Consider the following 10,354-nt stretch of genomic DNA (forward strand, 5'->3'; position numbering starts at 1 on the left):
CAAATGTGGTACGAGGTAGTCTAACTGGTATGGTGGTGTTTCAGACTTTATATTTCAATGGCTTTATTAACTATATTGCACACAAAAAAATTATACTCTAAACCAGTGTTTCTCACACTTACAGTAGTGGCCAAGATTGTAGAAACCTTTTGGGAAAAGTGTGTTTTTGAGGTTTGATGACTAATAACACCACTTTTTTTTTGGAGTAGTACCGTAAACTTATACATCAATGGAAAGATAACTTAATAAAGAATGTAATGCAACATAGTTTGTTCAATTATCTGTACTGTATTCTATGAAACGTTATCGCCAAATAAGCAGAAAAAGGAAGCACAACTTGCTTAGGTTGATATCAGGTAGCTTTCCTTCATCTGATTGTAGCCAATGAGCATGAGTGTTTAGAGAGCCAATCAGGTGTCAATCTTGCTTTGGCAATGAGCCAATCAGATCCCAGTAGGACTCAGTTACTGATGTCATGTATTGAAGCTGAGAGGAGAACATTTGTCAGTATGTTATATGTGATCGCTATCTAGTTGGTTGGGTTGGTTTTTTTGTGTTCTTTCATTTTTAAAATTTTACATTTTACATTTTAGAACGTGTTTTATCGTCTAGGGCTACTTGGTTTAATTTATTTTAATTTTTGTATATTATGTGTTGTATATAGTGTTTTAATTGCCCTGTACACCGCCCCGAGTCCTTCGGGAGAGGGGCGGTATATAAATCCAAATAATAAATAAATAATAAATAGTGAGGTTGTAAAACGTAATAAAATTAAAGTAAGCGATGTAAAATAGTATTAAGTGAACAAGGCAACAGTTATAAAGAAATTAGAAGAAAAATTGGTGGAAACTTAACCAAAGGTGGCATTTCTACTGTACACTTTTCCCAAAAGGTTTCCACAATTTTGGCCATTACTATAGCAATTTTAAGATGTTTGGCAACTTTTAAGATAGGAGCTGGGGAATTCTGGGAGTTCAAGATCACAACTGCCAAGTGTGAGAAACACTGTTCTAAAGTGCTTTGCTAAGCTCAGCAGTTAAAGAAGCATTTTGAAGCGGAGTTACCAAGAGACTGAAATCCAAGTTCAAAGTTGGCGGCTGCAGCCCTAGCCCTCTTCAGACGAATTTTTGCTTGGATTCAGAGTCTCTGATTTCCCTATGCTGCTGCTCTGAATGAAGACCGTTGAAGCTTTTTACCAGATTCTAAATATTTTGTACTGTAAACAACTTCGGGACATTTCCAGAAAAATAATTACAGGTAGTCTTTGACCTACAACCACAACTGAACCTAAAATTTCTGTTGCTAAGCAAGACAAGTGAATCACCACACATTTTAAGTGAATCACTGCTGTTAATAAAACGGTTATTAAATGAATTTGGCTTCCCCATTGACTGTTTATCAGAAGAGCACAAAAGGTGATCACGTGACCCCAGGACACTGCAACAATCAAATTTTAGTGAGGTGCCAAGCATCTGAATTTTGCTCACATGATCACAGGGATGCTGCAACGGTTGTGTCATAAGTCATTTTTTTTCAATTGTAACTTTGAATGAACATTAAATGAACTGTTATAACTCGATCAGAAGGTCGGCAGTTTGGCGGCTCAAATCCCGAGTGCCGCGTAGCAGAGTGAGCGCCTGTTACTCGTCCCAGCTTCTGCCAACCTAGCAGTTCGAAAGCATGTAAAAATGCAAGTAGAAAAATAGGGACCACTACGGTGGGAAGGTAACAGCGTTCCGTGTGCCTTTGGCGTCTAGTCATGCCAGCCACATGACCACGGAGACGTCCTCAGACAAGCGCTGGCTCTTCGGCTTTGAAATGGAGATGAGCACCAGCCCCTAGAGTCGGAAACAACTAGCACGCATGTGTGGGGGAACCTTGACGTTTTTTTTAACTCGGGGACTATCTGTACTGAATACTTTTACTTAGGAAATAACTTAAGCCATGGTGAATAAAGCACCAGCAGGGCTTCCAGGACAGCCCCAGGTTGGAAAAAACGAAGCTGAAATAAGCAGCTAGGGCAGGGGTAGGCAACCTCGGCTCTTTTATGACTCATGGACTTCAACTCCATGCTGACTCAGGAATTCTGGGAGTTGAAGTCCATGAGTCATAAAAGAGCCGAGGTTGCCTACCCTTGAGCTAGGGTGAGCAAACTTTCCCTTTTAGCTCTCCTCCAGTGATCATCTGGCTTTTTCCAAGCAAACTTGCCTGGCAGCCCTAAACCAGGACAATCAGTAAGCCAGACCTACCCATCCTTCACATTAATTGCTCAGAAAGCAGAGCACAATCACTCCTAATCGACTTGAGTCCTGAACTTACAACGGTTCATTTAGTGACCGTTCAAAGTTACAACAGCAGTGAAAAAAAGTGACTTATGACCCTTTTTCACGGTTACAAGCTTTTGCACCATCCCCATGATTCTGTGATCAAAATTCAAACACTTGGCAACCGTCTCACATCTATGATGGTTGCAGCGTCCTGGGGTCATTTGATCCCTTTTTCGCAACCTTCTGACAAACAGAGTCAACAGGGAAGCCCGATTCACTTAGTAACAACCAGGTTACTAACTTATCAACTGCCGTGATTCCCTTAACAAGTGTGGCAAGAAAGGTCGTAAAACGGGACAAATATCCCACTTAACAAATGTCTCGACAACAGAAGGTTTGGGCTCAACACAATCTTATGCAGAATTGACTTGGGAGGCCGGTGTGTGGTGTAGTTGGTTCACATGGTGCGGTAGGATGGAGGGTTTGTTGTCACTGTGTGTTGGGGGGAGAGAGCAGGGGGGGAGGCTCAGCTAATCTCAATGTACGCACGTTGTACTTTGACAATAAAGGTTTATTATTATTATTATTATTATTATTATTATTATTATTATTATTATTATTATTATTATTATTATTATTAATTGTGCTTGCAAGTCGAAGACGACCTGGAGCGGACGCGCACCTCTTCCCTTTCTTATCTCTACGGTTCACGCGCCCGGTCCTTTGATTTCCTTGACTCCCTTTTGTTTGCGACATCTACTGACGCGCGCCGAAAAAGCAAAAGGGGGAGGGGCGCGAGTGGCGCGAGAAAGCCGGGCGCCGCGAGTTGGCGGGAAAGCCGGGCGCGCGCGCCGGCGAGAAGAGGCAGCGGTGTCGCCATCGCGCCTGCGCGTCAGCGAGCCCAGGGCTGTTTCGCGGGAGGGAAGGGAGGGAAAACAACGAAAAAAATAAAAAAAAGATGGGTTTGTTCGAGCTGTGCCGGGAGGCCTTCGGTACGGGCGACCTGTACCAGGTGCTGGGCGTGAGCCGTGAGGCGTCGGCCCATGAGCTCCGCCGTGGTTACCACAAGCTCTCGCTCCGGGTGCATCCCGACCGCGTTGACCCGGCTGATAAGGAGCGTGCCACCCGGCATTTCCAGGTAGAGCCGAGCTCCGGGGGAGGGCTGGGGTGGGGGGGAAGCTGTTATATTTTCCCATTGAGCCCCCGGAGCCTGCCTTGTTTTTTTACCGCGGGGGTAAAGGGAGTTAGTTTGGACCAGCACGAGGATGGGGGACCACCAGGAAATCCCAGGGCTGCAGGTTAGACTGGGAAGTTAAAACACACAGAGAGAGAGAGAGAGAGAGAGAGAGAGAGAGAGAGAGAGATACACAAACACACATCTTGGCAGACGCAAGAGGCAAGCTATCGTGGAAGAAAGCTGCAGGACTAGCTTTATTTGGCTGCCTTCAGTTGATTTATTTCAGGGGTCTTCAAACTTGGCCCTTTTATGACTTGTGGACTTCAGCTCCCAGAATTCCTCAGTCAGCGTACCTGTCTGAGGAATTCTGGGAGTTGAAGTCCACAAGTCATAAAAGGGCCAAGTTTGAAGACCCCTGATTTATTTTATTCGATTTATGTATACCGCCCTTTCCCCAAAGGACTCAGGGCGATTTGCAGGGTAATTAAAACAAGGGATACAAAAGTTACAAACAATTTTTTTAAAAAAATTACCTCGATCCCTGAAAAAGTAAAAAAAAAAAACCAATTAAAATTAAAGTTTTGAAGGCCGGGCAAAGCTCTCGACTTGCTTAAAGAGGCGACAGCCTTGGCTAACCTCGGGGAAAGCTAACCTGGGAAGGACCTAGGGCAGCGGTAGGCAACCTTGGCTCTTTGGCGACTCGTGGACTTCAACTCCCAGAATTCCTGAGCCAGCTTGGCTCTTTGGCGACTCGTGGACTTCAACTCCCAGAATACCTGAGCCAGCTTGGCTCTTTGGCGACTCGTGGACTTCAACTCCCAGAATTCCTGAGCCAGCTATGCTGGCTCAGGAATTCTGGGAGTTGAAGTCCACGAGTCACCAAAGAGCCAAGGTTGCCTACCCCTGACCTAGTGGTTAGGGAGGAGACTCGATTGGAAAGCTTAGTGTGGCATCCCATTCTGCGCTGAGGCCGTTTGAAAAAGGCAGATGTAAAAATACAAGAAAGCCCACGAGAGTTAGCCGCTGTGACAGTACTACAAAACCCATATTGGCGAGTGTCACAAAGGCCGTACTGTGCGGCCCCTTGCCGGAGACAAGAGACAACTAGCAAGTGGAACGTTTCCAGTCGCCACACCAGGAAGAGGACACCCGGGGATACAAATGGGAGAGAATATATAAAATTATTCCAGGTATAGCTTACAGTACTGGCCCAAATGGTGGAAACCTTTTGGGAAAAGTGTATTTTTGAGGTTTGATGGCTTATACGTCAGTGGAAAGATCATTTAAATAACAGTGTAATGCAACGTAGTTTGTTCAGTTATCTGTACTGCGTTCTGTGAAACGTTAGATAGCCAAATAACCAGAAAAAGGAAGCACAACTTGCTTAAGGTTGATACCAGGTAGCTTTCCTTCATCTGATTGGAGCCAATGAGCATGAGTGTTTAGAGAGCCAATCAGATGTCGTCTTGTTTTTGCAATGAGCCAATCCGATCACAGTAGGATTCAGTTACTGATAATAATAATAATAAACCTTTATTGTCAAAGTACAACATGTGTACATTGAGATTAGCTGAGCCTGACCCCCCCCCGCTCTCTTCCCCCCAACACACAGTGACAACAGACCCTCCATCCTACCACACCATGTGAACCAACTACACCACACACTGGCCTCCCAAGTCAATTCTGATGTCATGTATTGAAGCTGAGATGAGGACATTTGTCAGTGTGTTATGTGATCGCTATCGACTTGGTTGGGTTTTTTTGGTGTTCTTTCATTTATTATTAATATTTTATTAATTCGGTTTATATACCGCCCTACTCCCAAAGGACTCAGGGCGGTTTACAAGGCAAAATTTAAAAACAATACAATATAAAATTAAAATTAAATTAAGTCTAGCCGCAAAAATTAAAATCACAATTTAAAAACATTAAACCCCTCAGTCCACACCAGATAGCTCAAAGAGCCAGGTTTTTAGGTCCCGGCGAAGTGAACGAAGGTCGGGGGCAATCCGGAGTTCCGTTGGCAGTTGATTCCATAGGGCAGGCGCGCCCACAGAGAACGCCCTCCCCCTGGGGATCGCTCGTCGGCAATCCTTGACTGGTGGTACCCTGAGGAGGCCCTCCCTGTGGGAGCGCACAGGACGATGGGAAATTGATGCTGGCAGCAGGTGTTCCCTTAGATAATCCGGGCCCATGCCATTTAGGGCTTTATAGGTCATCACCAGCACCTTGAATCTCACCCGGAGGGCAACTGGAAGCCAATGCAGCTCACGGAGAAGAGGTGTTACATGGGAGTATCGGGAGATTCCCATCACAACTCGCGCGGCTGCATTCTGCCAAGAGTTGACTGGTCGCGATGTAAAATAGTATTATTAAGTGAACAAGGCTACAGATACAAAGAAATTAGAAGAAAAATTGGTGGAAACGTAACCAAAGGTGGCATTTCTAAGTTTTTGAAGGGTTATAAGGAGACTCGGTCACTACAAAACCACACTGGTAAAGGCAGGAAAAGAAATGCAGTGTGAAGTTGAGTGCAAGGACTGTTCGGCGCAGACTGCAAGAATTTGGCCTAAAATCTAGAATTCCATGAAAAGAGCCACTTTTCTCTCTCAAAGTTGAAAAGACTAAACTGGGCTAAAACTCATGTTAATGTAAGTATTAAGCGACATGGTGATAATGTTTGTATATCATTTTTTCTATGGTAGTGGTGGTGTTATTAGCCATCAAACCTCAAATATACACTTTTCCCAAAAGGTTTCCACAATTTTGGCCACTACTGTAGTGTGGCAATTAGCCTTGTGGAGGTTCTGGTTGGGTCACTAAACTTTTAACTGACATTCTCAGGCTAGCTTGGTTTAATGTAACCTCCCAGGGCTTGGTGATTGGGGGGGGGGAGAGGAAAAACTGGAGGTGGGGCTCCAGCCTTCGTGCCATTCCAAGCTTGTGACATAAAAGAAGAGGAACGTGGGTGGGCAGAAGTATCCCAGATATGCCCAATTGGTGGTGGAATCGTTTCAGACCCATAAAAGCATCCTTATTTGAATGAAACAGAAAGCATGTCCTTCAGGGGTTTCTTGCCTGTCCATCCCACAAGTTAATTTTAAAAACAAAAAGTTTTGGCAACTTGGCTTGTGTTCTGTTTTTGACTTCTACCTGCTATAGTGATTTGCAGGGCTCTGCCTCTCAATCATAAACTAAATGTAGACATTTATGCCTCCTGAACCCCTTCCCCCAACCCCATATGAGAAGCAAAGGGGAACATAAATTGACTTTTCACAAGATTCTTATGGTGGCCTGCCCTGTCTAATTACACTATTACCATCCTGTAGTTTTAATTACACTATTACCATCCTGTAGTTTTAATGTTTGGCTATGAATTGTGGGCTGCTTAGAGTCAATTGAAGTAGCATAAATCTGCTTGCAGTGAATAAATTGTTATTTTTATAATTTAAAAAAAGCTTATACATCTGAAGAACAAACAATATATTTTGAAGATTCAGTTGTTTTGTTTTAAAAAGTTTAAATTCTGCTTACTTAGAGTGGCCCCAATTTACTGTACTTAACAAAATGATAAAACTCTTCAGTAGCTTTACTACTTTACTATTAGGAAAAATTATGATAATGTAACTTTCCTTGGCCTAAAATAGGCCCTTTGGAAAAGGCAAGAAGAAGGCAGCAGGCCATTTACTGGAGTATTTATCTGGTATCCTCCTAGATCCTTGGCAAGGTGTACACAGTACTAAGTGATGAGGAACAGCGGGCGTTATATGATCAACAAGGGATCGTGGATGAGGAATCAACTGTGTTGACCCAAGATCGTAACTGGGATGAATACTGGAGGTTGCTATTCAAAAAAGTGGGTTTTTTTTAAAACTGTATACTAACTATATAACTGAATTCCCAGAATTATTTCCAGTTAACATTTTGTATACGGTATGTTACGATTGTGTAACTTTTGTACAATATATCATTTTATGATGGACTCTTATCAGATCTAAAGCCGGTTGCTAGGTTGTTTTTTTTTCATTACTTCATTGTTCCCGACATGGGCAGCAAACAAATTTAATAAAGAAGGCTTAGTGAAAGCTATAATTAAAGAGAAGCAGTCTGATAATTCTGGAGTTTTGTACAAATGGCAGAAAATATTAATTTTTAAATCCATTCCTGCCAAAATACAAATAACTCCTGAAGTTACTAATGAACATGGGTCTTGCGTCTGAACTTCCCAGACTTCACACTAGAATCTCCAAATAGAGCTGGAAAATATTCAGCTCAAAGCTCACAGGAACTTCTTCCAAGCAGTGATTACATTGCTGAACTAGATAAATTGCCAATTTTAAATTGTGACTGTCTTCTCTGGCTCCAGACTCCACATACAGAATACCTTCTTATTTCATGAATAATAAAATAATAATAATAAACCTTTATTGTCAAAGTACAACATGTGTACATTGAGATTAGCTGAGCCCCCCCCCCTGTGCTCTCTCCCCCCAACACACAACTGAAGATTCAGTTCAGATAAGTTTGAACAATAGGAAAAGAAAAACCTTTTAAATAATAGTGAATGTAGGAATAGAAAAAAGTATTTCTAACTTAAGCTCGCAAAAAAAGTTTTAATATTTTTTTTAACCAACTAGATAACTGTAAAAGATATTGAAGATTTTGAAAAGAAATACAAATATTCCACAGAAGAGCTGGAGGACATTAAAGCCGCATATGAAGACTTTAAAGGCGATATGGACAAAATCATGGACTCTGTGCTATGTGTTAATTATACAGATGAACCAAGAATAAGACAGATTATTCAACAAGCTATTGATTCTGGAGAAGTTTCATCTTATAAATCCTTTGTAAATGAGTCTAAGAGAAAGATAAATAGACGAAAAAGAAGGGTATGTTTAACTGGTGGTAAGATTTATTAATAAAGCTTGTAACACTAAATATAATTCTAAATATATCAATGTATGTAGCAGGGGTCTGGCTGAGGAATTCTGGGAGTTGAAGTCCACAAGTCATAAAAGGGCCAAGTTTGAAGACCCCCTGGTATATAGCATTTACCATTTACATTATAATCCTCATATTTTAAATCAAGGTGGAATTTTTGAAAGTGACTTAATTCCCTTTTGTATTATCTTACATTCTAGTGATTATTAGAAAAAAAATTCTAAAGCTATGAAAATAATCTAAAGTTAGTAGTCAGTGACAAGTACAGAATACGCATATGTGTTTATTTGAAGTTTTTTTTTTTATTAAAAACAGTTATTAAAGTTTTGGATTTATTCCTGGGGATTCAGGCCCAGGTCCTCACTTTATTAAAAGTTCCTGCGTGGTTTTGGCCACCTTGACCCAAAGAATGGTTGCTGTGGGAATATTTCCTTAAAGGCTAAATAAATTGCAGTGGTGATTTGGATTAGGAAAGAAGCTGATAGTTCATTTCCGTATTGTTGCTGTTTTCAGGCAGAAAAGGAAGCTAAAGAGGCAGAAGAATACAAGGAAGAAATGGGACTTGGGGAAGGAGATGATGATCTGAAAGTACTAATTCAAGTAAGATTATGAAAAGATGCTTAAAAGATCCTTGGGGGGGGAAACCTTTCTAAACTGATCAAAGAGTTCATAAAATGTCAAAATTTAGCATACAGTGACTTGCATTGGGACAAAGAACTTTACTTCTTGATCTATGGTGGAGGTTCCAAATTGACTGTGATTTTCCTATACAAAACACAGCAATAATCTCCCGGGAATCTGTTTCTGATCTTTGTAGCATATTTATTTATTTATTTATTTTTATTTTTATTCCATTTATATCCCGCCCTTCTCCGAAGACTCAGGGCGGCTTACAAGCTTAGCAGTAGCCTTCATTCTATGTATATGCCTGCTTATTAGGGCTTTCACACACACACCCCCAAGCGGCATTGATAACAACAGCTCATCGATGTTACACTTACTTCCTTTGTAATTTTTAAACAGTAGTTTTGATTCTTCCAACAAACTTATTTTAAGTCTGCATTTAAGTCTGCATATGTTATTTTAAATACTTTCACGTAGATGCTATTGTAGTTTCTGAATTATTTTGACAAACTGTACACCCTCATTGTCATTAAGCAAAGTGGTAGCTAAGCAAATACGTGACCGAGAGAGATACTGTAAAGATGGCGGGTTGCTACCGTCTCACTCAGATAAAAGTTCTGTAGTGCATTGTGCCAGTGTTAACTATTCTCACTCAGGAGTATATTCTCAGGTGCAAAAAGTTGGTGTAAGTGTGTACATTACTAAGAAAATTAATATTTTTTACTACCATTTATTACCATATTTGCAAATGGTCACAATCTGAGGTAGTTGTTAAATGAGAAGCTGTAAATGCTTTTAATAATAGAAAGCTAATATTTTGCTTTTTTTTTTTTAACCAACTTGTTTTTATTCCACTTAACAGAGCAGAATAGATAGTCGAAAAAAGGAAATGGAAGATTTTCTGGCTGGGATGGAAGCAAAGTATGCAAACAAACCCAAAAAAGGAAGAAAGAAAGCAACTGCTAAAAAATGACTGATTTTATAAATGGTTTTCGTTTACCCCTAATTTGCAGCACACTTTCAGCAGTTAATTGATGTAAAACAAAAAGTGCTGCAGGATTATAGATGCAATTAGCAAATTTCCAGCAAAATAGCTGTGAACTTTTTGTAGGAATAGCCTTTCTGCACAGAAACCTTGAACCAAATCCTTACTATACTATATTTCTGTAGAATAATATTGTTCACGAGTTGAATGTAAAACCTTTAAAATTAAAAAAATGAGCAAACTTGTTAAATTTAAATTGTTTTCAGAAGTGTACCAGAAACATTACAGGTGAAACCTTGAAGTTAAAACTACGTAGCATACTTACCCACCTTTGGCTCTTTGGTGGAAAAAAATATA

General features: G+C 40.8%; 1 protein-coding gene across 1 annotated transcript; it reads left to right on the forward strand.

Moving 5' to 3' along the window:
• Positions 1 to 3,216: 3,216 nt before the first annotated feature.
• On the forward strand, positions 3,217 to 10,259 carry DNAJC9 (DnaJ heat shock protein family (Hsp40) member C9). The gene is made up of 5 exons (XM_083364833.1): positions 3,217 to 3,405; positions 7,160 to 7,300; positions 8,082 to 8,336; positions 8,902 to 8,988; positions 9,875 to 10,259. The coding sequence occupies exons 1-5, from the start codon at positions 3,226 to 3,228 to the stop codon at positions 9,983 to 9,985; spliced, it is 774 nt and encodes a 257-aa protein (XP_083220959.1). The 5' UTR covers positions 3,217 to 3,225; the 3' UTR covers positions 9,986 to 10,259.
• The last annotated feature ends 95 nt before the right edge of the window (positions 10,260 to 10,354 follow it).

This window comes from Vipera ursinii (assembly GCF_947247035.1).
Source record: "Vipera ursinii genome assembly, chromosome: 5".
In the NCBI taxonomy this organism is placed as follows: Eukaryota; Metazoa; Chordata; class Lepidosauria; order Squamata; family Viperidae; genus Vipera; species Vipera ursinii.